Genomic DNA, 23,130 nt, shown 5'->3' with positions numbered 1-23,130 from the left:
TTGAATGATAAGTAAACTTGATTTGATAAACACTCAGCACTTCAGGCAGCAGCCAAAGGGAGAGAAACAGTGTCAAAATTTTAGACCAGGGTTCCCAATCTGGGGTCTGCAGACCTCTCAGTTAATGGTAAAGGTCCATGGCATCAAGCAGGTTGGGAACCCCTCTACCAATGGCCTTTCATCAAAGTCTTGTTCATTCTGTTCCTCTTTCCACAGTCGATGCCTGACCTGCTGAGTGTTTCCCCTTTGGCTTTGGCTTTGTGGCCAAGTTTGCAGACTATGTAAAGATAGGTGGAGGGGAAGATAGTGTTGAGGAAGCAGGGAGTCTGCAGAAGGATTTAGACAGATTGGGAGAATGGACCAGGGCATCAAAGGGTATGGGGAGAAGGCGGGGGAATGGGGTTGACTGGAACAATTGGATCAGCCCATGATTGAATGATGGAGCAGACTCGATGGGCTGAATGGCCTACTTCTGTTCCTATATCTTATGGTCTTATGGACAAAGAAGTGGCAGATAGAATATAGTTTAGAGAAGTGTATGATCATGCACTTTGATAGAAGGTATAAAGGTGTAGAGAATTTTCTAAATGGGGAAAAATTCAAAGTTCAGAGGTGCAAAGGGACTTGGGAGGCCTTGTGTAAGATTCTCTAAAGGTTAACTTGCAGGTTGGATAAGATGTGAAAAAGGTAAATGTTAGCATTAATTTTGAGAGAACTACAATATAAAAGCAAGGATGTGATGCTGGAGCTTAATTAGGCCCTGGTCAGACCACGTGGAGTATTATGAGCAGCTTGGGCCCCTTGTGTAAGAAAGGATGTGTGTTTAGAACAGAATTGAGAAATGAATCTGTGGAATTCATTGCCACGGAAGGCTGTGGAGGTCAAGTCACTGGGTATACAGTGTTTAAAGTGGAGGTTGATGGCTTTTTGATTCGTAAGGATAACAAGAGTTACAGGGAGAAGGCAGGAGATTGGGGCTGAGAGATAATAAATCAGCCATGATGAGTGGTGGGGCAGACTTAATGGACTGAATATTCTGCTCATATTTCTATTATGGTCTTATGCACCAAGGTACAGTGCGAAGCATTTGTTTGCTTTCCATCCAGGCAGATTATTCTGTACCTCAGTATATTGAAGAGTAAAACAGAATTCAGAATGTAGTAACACAGAGGTAAAGAAGTTGTAACATCAGATATAAAAAGCAATAGGTCATCAGCATAAAGTGAAATTTTATGAATAGTACCTTTCCTTAAGATACTGGTGATATCTTTAGACTCTCGAAAGGCAATTGCTAAAGGTCCTAATATCAAATCAAAAAGCAAAGGACTCAACAAACATCCTTGTCTGGTTTCACGCTGGAGTTTAATTGGTTTAGAAATCTGAAAATTAGTAAGGATCCGAGCAGAGGGAGATAAGTAAAGTAATTTCATCCAATAAATAAAATTGGGCCCAAAATTAAATATTTCCAAGGTTTTAAATAGGTAATTCCATTCAACTTGATCAAAGGTCTTCTCCGCATCCAGAGAAATCACACATTCTGATATTAGTCTTTTACTGATTAATTTTAGTCAGTTTTCAGGATATAAATTGAATTTGCGTAAGAGTGATTAACCTTCCTTTTAAAATTGTAAGAAAACAATTTACATATTTGGGTGTAACAATCACTAAGAATTATAAAGATCTATTCAAAGAAAATTTTCTAACCTTAATGAATTAATGAATTGGTCGCCTCTCTCTATCGTGATTGGTCAAATCAATTTTATTAAAATGAATATTTTACCTAATTTTATATACCTTTTTCAAGATGTACCTGTTTTTATTCCTAAGTTTTTTTTGATTCTTTAGATTCAATTCTTTCTTCCTATATATGGAAGAACAGAAAACCCTGATTAAATAAGCCCACCTTCAAAAAATAAAAAAGAATGGAGGCCTTGCTCTACTTAATTTTAGGTTATATTACTGGGCAATTAACATATGAAATCTTCTGTTGTGGTTATATTATATTAATCATGAGGATTGTCCAATATGGGTCTTTTCGGAAGCCAACTCTGTTACGAAATTTTCTATTATTTCTCTTCTTGGATCCTCTCTTCCTTTATCTTTAAATAAATTAACTGACAGTTTTGTGGTTAAACGCACTTTGAGGATCTGGCTACAGTTTAGAAAACATTATGGTTTATTGAGATACCTTTCTAGTCATTTTTTCTCTAATTTTTTAAAAACCATCTATGACCGATCCGTTTTTTAGAGAATGGGATAGGTTAGGCATTAAATGATTTCTGTTTGTTGGAGGGTATCTTTCTTCTTTTGAGCAGCTCTCGGTGAAATATAAGCTATCAAATACCCACTTTTATCGATATCTGCAGATTAGAGATTTTTTAAGATCTAAACTACATATATTTCCTACCAGCCTGGATAACAACATAATAGATGTTATTTTAAATTTGAAACCTTTTGATAATGGCTCAGTATTTTATATTTATGGTCTGTTGTTAGGATTGAGAATGTAGTAACACACACAAAATGCTGGTGGAACGCAGCAGGCCAGGCAGCATCTATAGCAAGAAGTACAGTTGACATTTTGGGCCGAGACTCTTCATCAGGACTAACTGAAAGAAGAGATAATAAGAGATTTGAAAGTGGGAGGGGAAGGGGGAGATAATAATAGAATAGAATAATAGAAGAAGGCAGGAGGGGGAGGGATGAAGCTAAGAGCTGGAAAGTTGATTGGCAAAAGGGACACAGAGCTGGAGAAGGAAAAGGATCATGGGATGGGAGGCCTAGGGAGAAAGAAAAGGGGAGGGGAGCACCAGAGGGAGATGGAGAACTGGCAAGGAGTGAGAGGGACAGAGAGAGGAAAAAAGGGGGGAATATAGATAAATAAATAAGGGATGGGATAAGAAGGGAAGGAGGGGCATTAACATTATGGTTTATTGAGATATTGAGATATTGAGATACATTAACATCATTAAGGATGTTAGAGAAGTCAATGTTCATGCCATCAGGTTGGAGGCTACCCAGACAGAATATAGGGTGTTGTTCCTCCAACCTGAGTGTGGCTTCACTTTGACAGTAGAGGAGGCCATGGATTGACATATCAGAATGGGAATCAGACTCCCTGCTTCCTCAACAATATCTTCCCCTCCACCTATCTTTTCACATTTCCCCCTCCCCCTCCCACTTTCAAATCTCTTATTATCTCTTCTTTCACTTAGTCCTGGCTCGAAACGTCGACTGTACTTCTTGCTATACATGCTGCCTGGCCTGCTGTGTTCCACCAACATTTTGTGTGTGTAGCTTGAATTTCCAGCATCTGCAGATTTCCTTGTGTTTGCGTTCAGAATGTAGTGTTACTGTTACCGATAAAATGCAGTGCAGGTAGACAGTGAGGTGTGAGGGCCATGGTAAGGCAGACTAGGGGACCAAGACTTCACCATTGTTGTATAGAACAATTCTCCAAGAACCTTATAACTTTGGAATAGAAGCTATCCCTGAACCTGGTCATATGTGTTCAGGGATTTGTATCTTCTGCCCAACAGGAGCTGAACGGGGTCCAGAGACAGCGAGAAGTGTAGACAGAGTTCACGGAGGGGAGACTGGGTTCTGTAATGTGTCGATCTGTGTTCATGACTTTCTGTAGTTTGTCGTGGTGTCGGGCAGAGTAATTGCCATTTTCTGTTTTTATCTCAGATTACCCACATCTGCTGTGTGTTGATTTGCAGTTACCAGTTAAGTGATTTAGTTTCTGGACAATGTCTGGTAGTCGTCTCTGACAACATGATTTATTGTGTTAGACTCCAAACACAACACAGCATGGATCTGAGCCAACACACTCTCTTCTCTGCACAAACATGCCAGTCTTTATTTCCTTTAACCATATGCAGATGTGATCCTTTGGCCAAAGTATTTACATTCTTACTGACTACTTTAAAAATCATGCAGACGCATTCTCCAGGTGAAAATTTTAAATTGATGGCAGTTCACCTGTAATCCTCAACAGAAGAAATAGTGTAGCTCACCCTGTCAACACAGAGAATGTTTTTAAAACCCTCTTCCATTCCCCTGCTCCAGTTTCAGTCATAATGCTGTGCCAGGATTATTGCAAAACTGAAGTCAATTGAAGTGACGGATTTCAACCACGTGAACAGTGAAGCCAAAGGATTCTCATCAGGTTGGAGTATCGAGGAACTCCTGTGGTCAGACCCCAGCTAGATTAGAGTGTCCCCACTATCTGCAACACAAGCAGGACAATAGTGAACATTCCACTGGCCTCCAACTCACTAACTTGGTAATTATCAGTAGTCCTAGTAAATAAACCAGGAATTAATCTGTGTTATGTGTCCCTGTACTACTATGCCATGTGTGCTTGACCCTGTAATTGCTTGTGTTTTGCTCCCACAGCCGCTAGCAACTTCTTCAGTGCCTCCTGTGCTCCTGGAGCCGGTGCCTTGTTCCCGAATCTTTGTGCACTCTGCCGGGGCCAAAAGTCCTACAACATGGCCAGAAACTACTTCTGTGAAACCACCGACAATGAGCCGTACTACGGTTCTGAAGGAGCTCTCAGGTATGTACCCATGACAGGGTCCAGATCCAAACCTGACCCATTGCCACCTGCTCCCTGCGGGTTAGAATTTCCTGAATGTGTCTCCATACCCAGGGGACTGGTCCTGGCTCTGTTCTGATTAGCCCAACTGTTCTCCCACATAATGTGTCAGCCATCCTCTGTGGTCCTTACTGTTACAACGTTCTGTGGGTCAGGCATTGTCTGTGGAGAGAGAACCGGCTGACATTTCAGAATCAGGTTTATTATCACCAGCACGTGACATGAAACTTGTTAACTTAGCAGCAGCAGTTCAATGCAATACATAATCTAGCAGAGAAAATAATAATAGTAATAAATAAACAAGAAAATCAATTATGTATATTGAATAGATTTTTTAAAAACTTGCAAAAACAGAAATATTGTATATTTTTAAAAAGTGAGGTAGTGTCCAAAGATTCAATGTCCATTTAGGAATCAGATGGCAGAGGGGAAGAAGCTGTTCCTGAATCGCTGAGTGTGTGCCTTCAGGCTTCTGTACCTCCTACCTGATGGTAACAGTGAGAAAAGGGCATGCCCTGGGTGCTGGAGGTCCTTAATAATGGACGCTACCTTTCTGAGACACCGCTCCCTGAAGATGTCCTGGATACTTTGTAGGCTAGTACCCAAGATGGAGCTGACTAGATTTACAAACCTTCTGCAGCTTCTATTGGTCCTGTGTAGTAGCCCCTCCATACCAGTCCATGATGCAGACTGTCAAAATACTTTCTACAGTACAACTATAGAAGTTTTTGAGTGTATTTGTTGACATATCCAAATCTCTTCAAACTCCTCATAAGGTATAGCTGCTGTCTTGCCTTCTTTATAACTACATCAATATGATGGGACCAGGTTAGATCCTCAGAGATCTTGACACCAAGGAACTTGAAACTACTCACTCTCTCCACTTCTGATCCCTCTTTGAAGATCGGTATGTGTTCCTTCATCTTACCCTTCCTGAAGTCCATAATCAGCTTTTTAGTCTTACTGACGTAGAATGCCAGGTTGTTGCTGCGGCACCACTCCACTAGTTGGCATATCTCACTCCTGTACGCCCTCTGAGATTCTACCAACAATGTCAGGAAATTTATAGATGGTATTTGAGCTATGCCTAGCCACAGAGTTATGTGTATATAGAGAGTAGAGCAGTGGTCTAAGCTCACAAACTTGGGTGTGCCAGTGTTGATTGTCAGCGAGGAGGATATGTAATTGTAGAAGGAGGTACAGAGACCCAGGTTCTACAACTTCTCAATTAGGATTGTGGGAATGATGGTATTAAATGCTGAGCTATAGTCGATGAACAACATCTTGACATAGGTGTTTGTGTTATCCAGGTGGTTGAAAGCGGTGTGGAGAGCCACTGAGATTGCATCTGCCATTGACCTATTGTGGCAATAGGCAAATTGCAATGTGTCCAGGTCCTTGCTGAGGCAGGAATTCAGTCTAGTCATGACCAACCTCTCAAAGCATTTCATCACTGTTGATGTGAGTGCTACCGGGCGATGTGAGTACATCGTAAATGGGAAGGGAGGATCCAGAAAGTGCTGTTTCAAGCTCCAGGAAAGGAATGGATAAGACAAAGGGAATATTGGTGATGGGGGTGGGGTTCCTCTGTCCAGTAGGAAGGGGCACCTATATGTGCGTTACTACATAATTGTCCCCAGTAAAATAAATGATCGGGCAAACCCTATCTCAGATACTGCCCCATCCCTCCATCCCTGCCACCTTCTCTACAACCTAAAACTTTCCCTGTTTTAATAAAAGGCTCTGTGGCCTGAAACATTAACTCTGTTCTCCCTCCACAGATGCTGCCTGATCTGCTGAGCTTGCCAGCACTTCCCTGTTTTTATTTCCCATCTCCAGCTCCTGCAAGTTTTTGAGTTCCTCCCTGAGGTCTGTTCTCTGTCCAGTGATTCAAATGGAACGTCTCCAGCAGTACTAGTTTGGGATCAGACACTGAACTAAATGGGGGAGAAAATTCAGAAATCAGAGGTGCAAAGGGACTTGGGAGTCATTGCAACACACACAAAATGTTGGAGGAACTCAGCAGGCCAGGCAGCATCTATGGAAAAAAGTATTGTCGACGTTTTGGGCCGAAACCCTTTGGCAGGACTGTACTTTTTTCCATAGAAGTTATCTGGCCTGCTGAGTTCCTGCAGCATTTTGTGTGCGTTGCTCGGATTTCCAGCATCTGCAGATTTTCTCTTGTTTGGGGGTCCTCATGCAGGATTCCCTAAAGGCTAACTTGCAGGTTGAATCGGTGGTGAGGAAGGCAAATGCGATATTAACATTCATTTTGAGAGGACTATAATATAAAAACAAGGATGTAATGCTGAGGCTTTAAAAAGGCATTGATCAGACTGCACTTGAGGTCTTGTGGGTAGTTTTGAGTCTAATTTGTTGGCATTGGCGAGGAAGATTACGAGAATGATCCCAGGAATGAAAGGGTTAATGTATGAGGAGAGTTTGATGGCTGTGGGTTGTACTCACTGGAGGTTAGAAGAATTGGGGGGAGGGGTGAATTTCTTTGAAATCTGTCGAATATTGAAAGGTCTGGATAGAGTAGATGTGGAGAGGATGTTTCCAGTAGTGGAAGAGTCTAGGACCTAAGAGCACAGTCTCAGAATTTCCCTTTAGAACAGAGATGAAGAGGAAGTTCTTTAGCCAGTGGTTGTTGAATCTGTGGAACTCATTGCCACGGAATGCTGTGGAGGCCAAGTTGTTGAGTATATTTCAAGCAGAGGTTGATAGGTTCTTGATTAGTGAGGACACCAAAAGTTATGGGAGAAGGCAGGAGGATGGGGTTGAGAGGGATAATAAATCAACCATGATCAAATGGAGGAGCAATGGGATGAACAGCCTAATTCTGTTCGTATAGTCTTATGGTCTCCTTGGTGGACGTGAGAGATCTTGAAGAGTGACTTGGAAATACTGCCCCAAACATCCTGAACAATAATTATCCCAACCAACATAATCTAGTCATTGAAACCTATCAAACCGTTGTTTGTGAGGTCTTGCTGTGCACACATCAGCTGCTACATTCTCTGTGTTACCACACTGACCACCCAATGAAAGCGTATCAGGTGTCAAACAGTGTGGGGAAACCCAGATAGCCTATCTTAGATGCCACAGTGGATGAGACCATTGGCCTTGGATCTTATAGAAGCAGAATTAGGCCATTTGGCCCGTTGAGTCTGCTCCACTGATTTTGTTTTCTCGACCTCATTCTCCCACCTTCTTCCCATAGTTCATAAATCCTTTCTCATTCAAAAAACAGTCAATTTCTGCCTTAGTTTCTTCTCCTCTCCTGTAAACAGCCTTCCTTCTCTTACTACTGGACTCTGTTCTGGACGAGGTCTGGGTGCCACACTGTCCATGCACAAATACTTGACTGCTAACCCCTTTGACCTTGGGTCAGTGTGCTGTTCCTCATGTGGACACAGGCCAGTGAATCATCACGCAGGAGGCTGAGGGAGATGTGAGTGACCCTGCCTCTTCTTCACAGTCTCGATGCACGGTAGGGTAGTGCAGTGGTTAGCGCAATCACCAAACAGGGTTCTGATATCCTCATTTTCTGTGCATTCACCCTGTGACTGCATGGGTCCACTCTGGGTACTCCAGTTTCCTCTCACACGCCGGGTTAGGGTAAATGAGTTGTGGGGATGCTATGTTGGCACCAGAAGCATGGGGGATGCCCCCAGCACAATCTTGGATGGTTTGACTGTGTGTTTCGATATGTACGTGACAAACAAAGTGAAAGAATCATTCTGCCTGTCTCTCCCTCCAGATCCTGGGCTGAGTGAGTCCGACGTCTTCTGCGCTATTATAAATTGCTAGTTTTACACGTGGCACCTTACCACTCATGTCGCAGTGAAGCAGTCAGTTTCAAACATACACTGAAATGTTACAGAAAGCTTTATCCCTCACCTGGACCCATCATGCTTTCAGCTTGACCTAGTACCTCACCTGACAAACCCACCCACACTCCTGGGCTGTTTAGTCAGAGAGCACAGTCATCACATTCTAGTTACCCCCCCCCCCCCACTCTATTATCTCAGTCAACGCACTGTCAAAACTTTAAACAATTTTGTATAATGCTGTTTACATTATAAATACACACGGTTATTTATGCACATTATATTCCATATAGGTATTTAACCTCTAACTTTATTTATAGTGTACTGTATATAATTTATTCTTTATAATTGATGGATATTGTTCTTTCTGTTGCCTTTTGCACCAGAACACCACAGCAAATTCCTAATACATGCAAATGTATATGGCAAATAAAGTTGGTCTTTGATCCCGGCAGCCTGTCGGACAGCAGAGCTACATGCCAAGGTTGAGTCCTGGTCTATTGGGTGGGGTGTCAGACCTCAGTGAGACAGTGACATAGACTGTCTGCCCTACCTCAGTAGCTGTTCATTCTGTTTCTGGCCTCTCTCCTCCTCCAGAACTGGAAGGGAGGCCACGAAGGAGAAGAGGCACCCAAACTTGGGGTAAGAAATTGTCACGGAGGCCCAGTAACACAGCACCAAGATGGCAATCCTGCACGCAACAGGCCTTCAGCAGGGGTGGGCGAGTTTGGGCTGACAGGCCTCGTTCTAAGACGTGCTAATGTTTCCTTGCAGGTGTTTGGAACAGGGGACCAGTGACGTGGCTTTTCTGGACAATTCGGCCTTTGCCAGCATGAGCGGTGAGTCTGCTTCTCCTAGGGTTGCCATGACAGCAGAAGAATGAAGAGGGAGAAACGTGCCCACCAATCGTGTTCTTCCTGCCAGTGCTGAAGTGAGAGATAGCCGCTCTGCTGCAGAAAGCATGGTGACACCACGTCTGAAGCTCTGCTTCTGAATGGCGGATTTCATAGTGTCATACCTGACAGAAACAGGCCTGAGAAAGGAAGGTGGAGGGTTATGTGAAAGTGTTATGTTTTGTAACTTCAAAACATAAAACTAATCAATGCGTGTAAACTTTTTTTACTTTTAGTGAGGAGCACGCTTATGAGTGGGGGCATAATGACCTATACTATTCATATAACCCGTAATGAATTATATAAACAAGAAAGAATGTTTAATCGAACAATATATTTACAATATTACTCAAATACTACTGAAATATTAAATACACAGCAATCCTCCCTGCTTAGTCATAAACTCCAGAATGCATCTCAACCTATATACGTATATATACAGTATACTGCATAATTCAGCTACTATAGAGGCATCCAATTTTTAATTGTCCCATTCAGCCCTAAAGATTTAATCACAGTGGAGGATTTCTCTTGTAGATAATGTCTCTCCTGGCTGGCGGGGGGGGGGGGGGGGGGGGTCACTCTGCTTGGCAGGTGAGACTTGTGGCTGTGAAACAATCTCAGGTCATGGGGCCTCCTCTGTGATGCTTGTAGGAGTTGACTCTGGGTCTGCAGGAAGTGGTTCTGACAGCTCTGGACACATTTCTTCTCTAACATTTGACTCTGCTCTCCTCAATCGACCGATGTATTCTTTCCAGATGCAATTCCCACTGTGTAGGAGAGTGGTCCGGTTCTGTCCTTAATCCTTCCAAGTACCCACTTTTGATCACCTCTGTAGTCTGTCTCTTGTCCTGAAGTGAAAGCTTGAATCTTATTTGAGGGGCCCTCAGTTTGTTTCAGCTGTTTCTCCTGCATACTCCTGAGATCGGGTTTGGGGAGATCCAAGCGTGAACACAAGGGTAAGCATAGGAACCCAGAACCCATAGCTGGTGAGTTGTTGGTTGTGGAGGGTGCTGCATTGTGATATGCAAGGAGGAAATGGTGAACTTCTGATTCAGTATCAGTGTAGCTGACGTTGCTTGCAGTGCATTCTCTACACTCTGGACAACCCTTTCTGCCAAGTTATTCGTAGCTAGGTGGTACAGTGCAAATGTATTATGTCTTATTCCATTGATTTTCAAGAATGACTGAGTCTGTTCCACAACAAACTGTGGCCCATTGTTACTGACTAAGTGTTCTGGAGCACCTTTCCTTGAGAAGAGGCTTCTCAACACATCACCAGTGTACAAGGTTGTAATGGAGGCTATTGGGATCACTTCTGGCCTCTTGGTTGCTGCATCCACTACTACTAAGAAATTTGTGCCCATGAATGATCCAGCAAAATCCACATGAATCCTCTGCCTGGGCAGTGAGGCCATTCCCAGGGATGGAGAGGTGTTGCTCTTGGCATCTTTTGGGCTTGATGAAATCCCGCACAGTTCATGGCAAGCTGCTCGATCTGCTGATCTATCCCAGGCCACCAGACAAAGCTTCAAGCCAATGTTTTCATTTTGATCAAACCTAAACGTCGCACGTAGCTCCTCCATCACTTTGGCTCTCAGCATGGATGGTGGAAAAACTCTCAATCTCCACAACTCTCAATCCCTGTCAAGAGCAAGTTCATCCTGGCACTGGTAAAAATGGGGGAACTGGAATTTCTGCTGCACATTCCAGCCATTTTGGGTGGCAATGTAGACCTGAGACAGTGTGGGGTCTTTTCTGGTTTTCCTTTGGATCATCTTGGCTGTAAAAGGGAGACTTTTGATTTACATTAGAGAGAATACATTAAGAGGAGTGTCCTCTTTTGTAAATGTTTCAGGTATTTCCTTTTCTAAGGGTAAACTCTAATCCATTTCAAAGGCATTGGTGTTTCCATACCAGGCTCATGATGCAACCAGTCAATATACTTTCCACCACACAACTATAGAAGTTTGTAAAAGCTTCAGATATCACGCCAAACCTTCCAAAAATTCTAAGGAAGCAGAGACACTGCTGTGCTTCATAATGGAACTTGCGTGCTGGACCCAGGACAGGTCCTCTGTAAAGATAACAGTGAGGAATTTAAAGTTGCTGACTCTCTCCACCTCTGATCCCCCAATGAGTACTGGCTCATGGACCTCTGATTTCCTCCCCCTGGTCAATAATCAGCTCCTTGGTTTGCTGACTGCTTAAGAGGTTGTTGTTCTGACACCACTCAGCCAGATTTTCAGTCTCCCTTCTGTATATTGATTTATCATCACCTTTAATTTCTCCAACAAAAGTGGTGTCATCAGCAGATGTAAATATGGCACTGGAGCGGTATTAGCCACACAGTCATAGGTGTAAAGCGAGTAGAGCAGGGGCTAAGCACACAGCCTTGTGATGCACCTGTGCTAATGGAGATGTTTTTGCCAATCTGAACTGACTGGGGTCTGCAAGTGAGGAAATCAAGGATCCAATTACAGAAGGAAGGCATTGAGGCCAGGGTCTTTAACCTTATTGATTCATTTTGAGGGGATGTTAGTGTTGAATGCCCAGCTGTAGTTGTACGGAACATCCTGATGTATGTGTCTTCACTGTCCAGATATTCCAGGGTTGGGTAAAGAGCCAATGAAATGGCTTCTGCTGTTGACCTGTTGTGTCAGTGAGCAAATCTAAGTTGGTTTTCAGGCAAGAGTTGACATGTTTAATCACCAACCTCTCAAAGTACTTTATCATAGTGGATGTAAGTGCTATTGGGCAATAATCATTGAGTCAGGTTACCACGTTCTTCTTAGGCACCAGTAAAATTGAAGTTTGCTTGAAGTAGGTGGGTAACTTAGACTGCCGAAGCAGGAGGTTGAAAATATTGGTGAACACTCCAGCCGGTTGATCAGAACAGCTGTTTAGTACTCGGCCAGGTACCCCATCTGGGCCGGGTGCTTTCTGTGGGCTCACCTTCTTAAAGGTTGCTCTTACATCAGCCTCCAAGACTAAGATCACAGGGTCACCAAGGGCTGTGGCAGTTTGTGAAGTTTCCTCCATGTTTTGATGGTCAAAATGTGCATAGAAGGCATTGAGCTCATTTGGGAGCAAAGCCCTGCTGTCATCTGTGTCGCTTGGTTTCACTCTGTTGGAGGTGGAAGCATTTAAGCCCTGCCACAGCTGCCAAATATCCTTCAGTAATTCAGGTTTGGTCCAGAATTGCCACTTTGCAAGTAAGATGACATTCTGGAGAGTGTATCTGGACCACTTGCATCGTACTTGAGCACCAGACCTGAATGCCACTGATCTGCCCCTCAGCAGATTGTGGATCTCTTGGTTCATCCAGAGCTTCTAATTGGGGAAGACGCTGAATGATTTTGTGGGACATATTCGTCTACGACATTTTTTTAATATAAAGTCCATGACAACCGTGGCGTAGTTGTTCAGATCCTCTGATATTTGAACAAGGCCAGGCCTATCGATTTGTAGCCATTCCTTTGCCTCCTGCGATCCCCTCTTTGTTGTCCTTAAAGGCATTAGTGGAAAATAAATACAATCAGAGACAATTCCATGATAGTACAAAAGCTGGCCCTTTGCTGACGGAAGAATAGGGTTGTGCAGGTCGGTTTAAGAATCTGATGGTTGCAGGGAAGTAGCTGTCCTTTAACCAGGTGGTGTTGGACTTCAGGCCTCGTCACTTCCTGCCAGATGATAATGGTGAGAAGAGGGCATGGCCTGGATAGTGAGGGTCCTTGATGGCATATGTCTCCTCCTTGAGGGACTACCTCCTGTAGATGCTGTCGGTGATGGAGGTGGTTGCATCCCTGACAAACCAGGCTGTGACCACTACTCTCTGCAGTCTCTTGGGCTCCTGTGCTTTAGAACTGCTGTACCAGTCTATGATGCAACCGTCAGGGTGCTCTCAATAGTGTATCTGTTATGGCAGTGTTGGTGAGGTCGATTTCACCATTGCACTGTTGTAGTAGTAAAAGGAACTAAGATGTCACCATCAGTTGTTAGTAAATGAGATACAGTGGATAAATGTTTTCCTAATACTGCAGGGAACAGTACTTCAAGGCACCGTTCCAGAGGCAAAAATGGTTTACATTTGTCCTGCACCTTCCCTAAACTCAGCATGTCCCAAAGCATCTCAATCCCTAGGAGTTGTTTAGAATTGCTGTCTGTCTGGAAGCCCAATGGGGCCCAGTGCGTGGTAATAGTTCTGTAGTGTTAAGTGTTGGATAAATACCAGCTACTCACCACAGCTTGCCTCCTTTTCCTTGAATTTTTCCACATTTTTATCTAGGGCTAAAGACATTCACTTTTCTCTCCTCTTCCATTGGGCAGTGTTGGAACCTGAAAAACCTGAAAGCCATACCACTAGGCTCAAGGACAGCTTCTATCCTGCTGTTAGACTCTTGTGAATGGACCTCTTGAACGATAAGATGCACTCTTGACTTCACAATCTACCCCGTTATGACCTTGAACTTTATCGTTTCCCTACACTGCACTTTTGTTGCATTTTTACATTTTATTTTTGCATTGTTTTTGCTTTTCCTCATTCTTCCTCAATGCACTGTTTGATGACTTGAACAGCATGCAAGTCAAGCTTTTCACTGTATCTTGGTACATGTGACAATAATAAACCAAATTTATTAGGGGCAGCATGAGAGTGTAGCAGTTACCATAACACTGTTACCTCAACAGCAACCTGGATTAAATTACAGTCTGTAGGGAGCTTATACTTTTTCTTCAAGACCACGTGGGTTTCCTCCCATATTTCAGACACATAAGGGACAGTAGGTTAATAGGTGACATGGGTGTAATTGGGACACAAAGGTGAATGTAGAGATCAGGTTGACTGGAGATTAAGTTGTTTACAATCATCTGTAGGTATTTCCACAACAGTGCTATGCCTTCTAGACCTAACAAAGTGTTGTTCCTTTGTTCTCCTCAGTATCTGAAGCAGCCAAGTATAGACTGCTGTGCACCGACGGAACACAGGCCAACGTTACGGACTGGAGAACATGCCACCTGGGTCGTGGTCCTGGGAACGCAGTCGTGACTAGATACAACGCCCGGAAGAGCACTCGGAAATTCCTCGCCCTGGCCCAGGTCCCATCTCCTCCTCTGTGTCATGTAAAACTAGAAAGATGCTGGAAATGCTCAGCAGATCAGGCAGTGTCTGTGGGAAGAGAAACAGGGTAAACTTCAAACTTCATCCTGAAACAACAATTACCACAGATGCTGCTTGATCTGCTGAGTGGTTCCAGCATTTTCCATTTAGTTTAGATGTTTTTATTTCATTCATTTGCTGCCCCCATGACTGACTGAGTTATAGAAATATAGAACATAGCACAGTGCAGTAAATGCCCTTTGGCCCACGATATGCTGATCTTATAACCTGGTATTCTAATAATTTTATACTCTAAGATCAATCTAACCCTCTATTATTCTATCATCCATCTTCTTAAATGTCCCTAATGTATCTGCCTCTACCACCATCCCTGGCAACATGTTCCATGTGTTCACCATTCTTTGTGTAAAAAAAAATCTTACTGTATCCCTGATTTCCCCTTGACTTACCTCCAATCACTTTAAAAAGATGCCCATTAGAATCGAGAGAATAGGAAGTTTCTCTGGCCACTCAGTCTCTGCCTCTTATCATCTTGTATACCTCTAGCAAGTCACCTCTAGCTCCTTCACGCATTGGAGTCAGTTATATTAATCTGTTGAGGAGTGTCATTAATCTGCTGAGGGGTTTAGACATCTGGGACTGTTTGACTCAGATATCTAAACCCATCTAGGCAACAGGACTTGGGCTGTTCACAGACACACAGACTGATTCATATGTGAGTGGACTTTATTTCCTTGATCAATGATTGATTGGCTTACAGCACAGGACAACTGCACTGTTTTCTGAAAATGCAAGGGGTCTGGTAAATGTTAGTAAATGCAGTGAACACAGTGACCATGAACAGGCCCATGTTCAGCACAACTAATTAAGCTAATAATGCCAAATTACACTAATCCCATCTAGCTGAACAATGTCCATATTTCTGCATTCTCTGCACATTCATGTAATGCTTCTGTTGTATCTGCCTCTGTTGTTGCAGAATAACTGGACTCTGAAAACTTGCACTTGTTCCTCAATCTTTATTTATTCACTTTATTTAACTTCAGAATCAGGTTTATTAAAATAAGTGTGTGTGTGTGAACATCGCCAGTTCCATGATGGGATGACTGCTCGGGTGACCATAGGAGGACAAAAGTCCGAGCCCTTCCTCCTACGCATGGAGGTGTGGCAGGAGTGTGTGCTAGCACCAGTGCTCTTTAACATCTTCCTCTTGTGTGTTACCAAGCTTCTCCACAACGAGATTGAGGTTAGCAGCGATGTGGCAGTGGAAGTCAGATTAAATGACAACCTCTTTAACATCAGGAGGCTCCAAGCAACCACCAAGCTCCATAGAGAACGAGTCCTGGAGCTGCAGTATGCAGACGACTGTGCTCTTGTGGCCCATACTCCGGAGGATCTTCAGACTGTCTTTGCTCTGGCGGTGCGAGCGTACAGCAGGATGGGGGCTGACCGTCAATACCACCAAGACAGAAGTGGTTTGCCAATGGAGTACTAGTGTCCCACCCACCCTACTTGCCTTCACTGTTGGTGATGAAAACCTGTCAGTCATGCCATCTTTCAAATATCTGGGGAGCATTGTCTCTGAGGATAGCGGCATTGACAACGACATCCAGAGCCGCATTAAGCAGGCATCAACTGCCTTTGGGAGACTTTGGCATAGAGTCTTTCAGAACAGGAGCCTTCGTCCCTCCACAAAGGTCGCTGTATACCACCTGTGTCTGTGTCACCACCCTCCTTTATGGCTGTGAAGCTTGGGTAACCTACAGCCATCACATCAAGTCCTTGGAGTGCTTCCACATAAGCCGCCATCAGCTCACATCCTGGGAATTACTTGGTGTGAGCGGGTGCCTCACACTGAAATACTAGTAAAAATCAACTGCAGAAGTATTGAGGCCATGATTACAGTTGCAGTGGCTGGGGCATGTGATAAGGATGCCCCCATGTCCACTACCCTGCAGAGTGCTATAGGGCCAGCTACATCATGGTTGATGGTCAGCTGGAGAGCCGAAGAAGTGCTATAAGGATCAGATGAAGAATGCTTTAAGGAAGTGCAAGATCAGACCTGAGGACCTGGAGGATGTTGCTGCTGACTGTAACACTTGGCGACAGCTGTGTAGGGATGGTTTTTGTATTCTGGAGATGGAAAGAACAACCAGAAGACAGCAGAAGAGAGCCAGGAGAAATGCAGCCATGGTTGCCATCACTACCATGACTACCACATATACATGTCCCACCTGCAATAGAACTTGAGGGTCCAGGATAGGACTGTATAGTCATAAAAGATCTCACCGTTAAAGGAGTGGACATCGTCATCGGATTCTGATGGACAACGGAAGAAGAAGAAGAAGAAGAAGAAGAATGTGTGTGTGTGTGTGTGTGTGTGTGTGTGTGTTTGTGTTTAAATGAAATAAGTAGTGCAGAAAGAGAGGGTAAAATACTGAGGTAGTGTTCATGGGCTTGTTGGCTGGGTAGGGCGAGACCCTTTCCCTGGATATTACCATATATGGGCTGATTGTACCTTCTGTCACTGACCAAAGCCCTCACAGTCACCTTCCTCTACTTCTCCCTTTTCTTTTAAAATATCCTCAAACCACATTTTGTCTGCTGTTCAGTGTGAGAATCAGAATCAGTTTTATAATCACTGATGAAATTTTAAACACAAGAGATTCTGCAGATGCTGGAAGTCCAGGGCAACACACACAAAATGCTGGAGGAACTCAGCAGGTCAGGCAGCATCTATGGAAATGAATAAACAGTCAACATTTTGGGCTGATAACCTTCATTAGGACTGGAAAGGTAGGGGGAAGAAGGAGAATAAGAAGGTAGAGGAGGGGAAGGAGTACCACCTAGAAGGTGATAGGTGTAGCCAGGGGGGTGGGGGAGAGGGGTTGAAGTGAGAAGCTGAGAAAGGTGGCTGGTGAAGAAGGAATCTGATATGAGAGGAAAGTGGACAATGGATGAGGAGGGGCCCCAGGGGAAGGTGATAGGCAGGTGAAGAGAAGTGGTAGGAGGGGAGCCAAAGTGGGGAATGGAAGAGGGATCCATTTGCCATTTACCATTTACCAGAAGCCAGAGAATTTTATTTTCATGCCATCCAGATGGAATACAAGGTGTTGCTCCTCCAAACATCATGGCAGTAGAGAGGGCCATGGACTGACATGTCAGAATGGGAATGGAAATGTCATGAAATTTGTTGTTTTGTGACAGCAGTACAATGCAAGATGTAAAAAATGACTATAATTTACAAAAATAAATAGTGCAAAAGAGGAATAATGAGTTAGTGTTCATGGCTTGATGGACCATCCAGAAACTTGGAGTACGGTGAGAGTTCTTTGTGATGGATGCCCCCTTCTCAGGCACCACCTGTCATTGGTTGTGCCATCAAGTGGTGCCCTGATCTCAAAAGCAATCACTCCTGCAGTTCATTTCTTTGGTTTACATTGGGTTTTCTAACTCTTTATCAAATCAGAGGGAGCTGAATCTTTCAAGTCTTTGAATACTTTTGAGGCAGGAATACATGATGTTTTATAATCAAGGAGAAAGGTTACCATGGGAAGTTAGGGATGCGGAGTTGAGGTTGCAAATGGATCAGTTGTGATCTAATTGAATAGTAATTGAGGGACTCCTAATGCGTGTTTGGAACCCCTTCCTACATGCATATCGCTAAGCTGTCAAATCCAAGTGCCCAGTCATAGTGATGACATTGGGCGTATTGTCCAACATATCTGAGTTTACCAGGATGTTGCTTAATTCACTTTCAGGATAATTCTGTTTACATATCAATCCCCAAATATTGATGAGAATTACGTAATTTGCAAAGTTGATCGGGTTAAGCATGTCTCAGAAGTGACTATCCAGCGGTGAGGTTGATGCTGAAGATCCACATTGTTTTATTCTTTCTCCTTTGTACTGTAGCAGCTGAGCCATTTTGGAGGACAGTTAATATTCCTTAAGTTCCTAGTTGCTGTGATCAGAATCAGGTTTATTGCCACTGACCATGTTGTGAACGTTGTTGTTTTGTGAAGCAGTACAGAGCAAGACATAAAAAATACTATAAATTCCAATAAGAAATATTTTTAAAATGTGTGTGTTGCCAGCCTGATGAACCTCAGGGATGGTGAGGAATTTGCAGTGGAGGGGGGAATTATGATGGTCCATATAGTCACAGAATACAGAAACAGGCCCTTCAGCCCTCTGAGTCTGTGCCGACTGTCCACAAATCCTATTTTATTCTCCCCGCATTCTCATTGGCCCCCACACCCTCCTCCTCGATTCTACCATTCACCCACACACTACAAGGACTATACAGCGCACAATTAAATCTATTGACTTGTACAATTTGGAGGAAACCAGAGCACCCGTAGGAATCTCACTCAGGAAGTGCATGCAGACTCCACACAGAGAGCACCTGAGGTCGGGTCAAACCTGGGTCTCCAGAGTGGTGAGGAGGCAGTACTGACGCAAGTCTTCTGCCTTGAATCTGTCAAAGTAAATTTATTATCAAAGTGCATATATGTCGCTGTATACTATCTTGAGATTCATTTTCTTGCAGGCAGTTACAGGAAAATAAATGCAATAGAATTTATGAAAAGCTATAAATATAAAGACAGACAACCAATGTGCAAAAGAAGATAAATTATGCAAATAATGAGAATAAATGAATAATACTGGGAACCGTCACTCCCCACTGCAGTATTTCTTCGGCCTGAAAGGAAAGCACCGACAACTTTTCCAGTTGTTCAGCTCAGCTGGTTTCAACAGGAAGAACCTCATGTTTCAGGATGCCACAGTGAAGCTGATGCTCCTTGCCGACAACACAGACATCAGCCAGGTGTTGGGATTAGACTACATCACTCTCTTGAAGGGTTTGGGCCATCAAGGTAATGTCATTGATGTTGACCAAACATTGCCTCTTGTATTATCTATAAAGATTGGAACTGTTTGCCTTATGACCTCATACCATTTAGGCCAGGTACCAAAGAACCAGAAGATTGCAACCTGGGGAGGTGGCAGTTCGGAGAGGACTGTGTGTAATGGGTTATTTCAGCCATGCTGGTGGATGGCAGAGTGGAAGGTCGATACTGTTACCTTTATTCAATGGCCTATTGGTCCTATTGCTGAGGTTCCCACTCCCATTTAGTAAATGCTGGAAACTAAATTCTTTGGAAAGAGTTCTAGCCTCACTAAAGCAGAATGGTTCATCCCGTAGGCAAGGTTCCTTGGAGGTTTTATCTTGTGTTGGCTGGTCCTTGCTGTCAGGGAGTTATACAGCAGGGAAACAGGCCCATTGGCCCAGATTGTCCAAGGTGCCTTCCCGTTTTCCATGTTTAACCTTTCCTATCCATGTACCTGTCCTAAAGTCTTTCAACCTGCTTCTATTACAAGTGGCAGCTCAGTCCATATACTGTTCCCCCCACCTTCTGTCCCTCAGGTCCCCTTTAAATTCTTCCCCTTTCACCTTAAACCTACACCCTCTCGTTTAGATTACCCCTACCCAGGGAAAAAGACTGTGATCATCCACTATATCTATGCCCCTGATAATTTTGGTAACATCCATATGAATTGGTTCAGTGCTCTCCCTAGCCTAATCATATCCTTCCCAATGTATGGTGACCACTAATGTACACCATACTCCAGAAGGGCAGATTCTCTGCACAGAGGGTCATATGTAATTGGAATGAGGAAAGAATTGAGACAGGTACAACAATATTGAAAAGACATTTGGATAGATACATGGATAAGAAGGATATGGATCAAATGCATGCAAATGGGACGAGCTTAAATACACATCTTGGTTGGCATGAATGAGTTGGGGTGAAGTACTGGTTTCTGGGCTGTGTGATCTCACTAACATCCTGAATAGATGTAACATGATGCCCCAACCCTTGTACTCAATTCCCTGTCTGATAAAGACACCTTCATTACCACCCTGTCTACCTGTATCACCACTTTTAAGGAACTATGTATTTGTACCGTTTGGTCTCCTTATTCTACAACACTCCCCAGGGCCCTGTCGTTTACCGTGTATGACCTGTCCTGGTTTCATTTTTGAAAATGCTTCACTTCACGCCTGTCAGAGTTAAATTGCATCTGCCATTTCTTTGCCCAAATTCCCCAGTTGAACCTTAGACAATCTTCTTCACTGTCTATGACTCCACTAATTCTGGTGTTAGCTTCAGACTAACCATTACACCTGCACTTTCATCCAAATAGATCATATGTAGACAAGCAACAGTACCAAGTCCTGTGCACACCACCGGTCACAGGCCTCCAATATAGAACACTATGACACAGTCTAGGCCCTTCGGCCCGTGATGTAGTACCAGCCTTTTAACCTACTCTACGATCAATCTAGCCCTCCTGCCCTAGGTAGTCCTCCTTTCCCCTTTTATCCATGTGCCTACTTAAGAGTTTTTTAAATATCCCTAATATATCTATCTTGACCAATACCTCTGGCACCACTACTCTGTGTCAAACACCTACCTCTGACACTCTCCCCTCCTCCATGCTTTCCTCCAATTACCTTAAAACTATACTCCCTTGTATTAGCCATTTCTGCCTTGAGAAAGTCTCAACCTATGCCTCAAATCATTTTGTTTACCTCTATTACATCATCTTTCATCCTTATTCGCTCTGGAGAGAAAAACCCTAGCCCATTCCATATATTCTCATAAGACATGTTTTGTAATCCAGGCAATATCTTTGTAAATCTCATTTTCATTTTTAAAATCTTTTTATTAATACATAATCTTCTACAACTATAGAATAAAACAAGATTTCAACAAATTAATATGTATACAATTAATAGAGCTGAAGAAAAAACTAATCATAATATATAAAAATGAAAAAAATTATATAGAAAAAAGAAGGGAAAAAAAAGAACCCCATCTAACTGAGAAAAAGAACCCATTAGGAATCAACCCCTGGAAGCAATACCATCATCTAGATATATAGAAAAAAATTCATCAACTGCCAGTTCACTTTTTTTTTAAAAAAAGATAATAAAATTGGAAGGAAACCATATAGAATAATTCAAATTAAATGGTAATATTTGGCAAAAGAACCCCATCTTCTCTCAAAATCAAATCGAGTTTCAAAAGTTCTACTTCTAATTTTTTCCAAGCTGAGACATAACATTACTTGAGAAAACCATTCAATTAATGTAGGGGAAGATATATCTTTCCATTTTAATAAAATAGCCCTTCTTGCCAACAATGTAACAAATGCAATTACATGTTGATCTGAAGATGAAATACCCTGAATATGATGTGGAACTATCCAAATAGAACAGTTAATCTATTAGGTTGTAAATTAATTTTCAAAGCTTTAGAGACTGTAGAAAATAAAGATTTCCAAAACAGTTTTAATGAACATGACCAGAACATATGTGACAAAGTAGCTACTTCTGTTTTACATCTATCACAATAATTATCTACACTAGGAAATATTTTGGATAGTCTCTCCTTTGTTAAATAATAATGATGGACAATTTTAAATTGAATTAGACAGCGATTAGCACATATAGAAGAATTTACATTTTTCAAAATTCGAACCCAATCTTCATTCTCAAAGGTCATATTAAGTTCTCTCTCCCAATCTTGTTTAATCTTTAGTGATAGGTTCTCTTTTTGTAACAAGAGTAAATTATAAATTCTGCTAATGGAACCTTTCACTAAGGGATTCAATTTCAAAATGGTATCCAACAAATCAGATTCTTGTAAGTATGGAAACTTAGGTAAATATTGTTGTAAAAAATGTCTAACCTGAAAATATTGCAAAAAATGTGTATGAGCAAGAGAGTATTTATTAATTAACTCTTCAAAAGTCATCAGTCGACCATTATACAATAAATCTGTAAAGAAACGGATCCCTTTATTTTTCCATAGGAGAAAAATGGGGTTGGTTATTGAAGGTTTAAATGAAAAGTTTTGATATAAAAACTAGACAACTTAAATTGTTTAAAATTTAAAAAATTATGAAACTGAATCCAAATCAGTAAAGATTGTCTAATAACCGGGTAAAAATTTAAATTTGGAATTTTAGAGAACTGTAAAGGTAATGGAGCTCCTAATATTGAAGTTAAATGAAATTGTTTAACAGCTTTTAATTCCAAATCAACCCAAAGTGGTTTTTGGCTCTTATCGAGCCAGTATAACCAAAAACATAATTGTCTAATATTTACAGTCTTAAATTAGGAAGTGTAAGTCCACCATCTTTTTTGGGTTTTTGTAAATAGTATTTGTTAATTCTTGGTCTCTTATTGTTCCAAATAAAGGAAGAAATAAGAGAGTCAATTTGATCAAAAAATATTTTAGTTAAAAAGATAAGTATATTTTGGAAAATATATAAAAATCTAGGTAAAATCATAATTTTCACAGCATGGATGTGACCTATTAAAGAAAGAGTAAGTGGATTCCATCTAGAAAATAGTAATTTCATGGAGTCTACTAGAGGAACTATATTGGCTTTATAAAGATCTTTATATTTTTTAGTAATTATAATACCTAAATATCTAAATGTATTAACAATTCTAAAAGGAATATCATTATATGTACTAACAGAAGTATTTAATGGAAACAATTCACTTTTATTCAAATTAAGTTTATATCCTGAAAATTTTCCAAAATCTTTAAGTGTTTCCAAAAGATTAGGAATTGATTCCTCAAGATTCGAAATAAAATT

At 42.1% G+C, this 23,130-nt stretch overlaps 1 protein-coding gene across 1 annotated transcript in view; it reads left to right on the top strand.

Moving 5' to 3' along the window:
• sxph (saxiphilin) overlaps positions 1–23,130 on the top strand; it is a 91,484-nt gene that overhangs the window by 39,739 nt on the left and 28,615 nt on the right. The window contains exons 5-8 of the mRNA XM_073055674.1: positions 4,402–4,564; positions 9,211–9,275; positions 14,269–14,426; positions 19,142–19,328. Coding sequence (XP_072911775.1) covers positions 4,402–4,564; positions 9,211–9,275; positions 14,269–14,426; positions 19,142–19,328 — 573 coding nt within the window. The remainder of the gene's footprint in view (positions 1–4,401; positions 4,565–9,210; positions 9,276–14,268; positions 14,427–19,141; positions 19,329–23,130) is intronic.

Source organism: Hemitrygon akajei, chromosome 9 (assembly GCF_048418815.1).
Source record: "Hemitrygon akajei chromosome 9, sHemAka1.3, whole genome shotgun sequence".
In the NCBI taxonomy this organism is placed as follows: Eukaryota; Metazoa; Chordata; class Chondrichthyes; order Myliobatiformes; family Dasyatidae; genus Hemitrygon; species Hemitrygon akajei.
The sequence above is the reverse complement of the archived record's forward strand: the minus strand, read 5'-3'. Positions and strand labels throughout refer to the sequence as shown.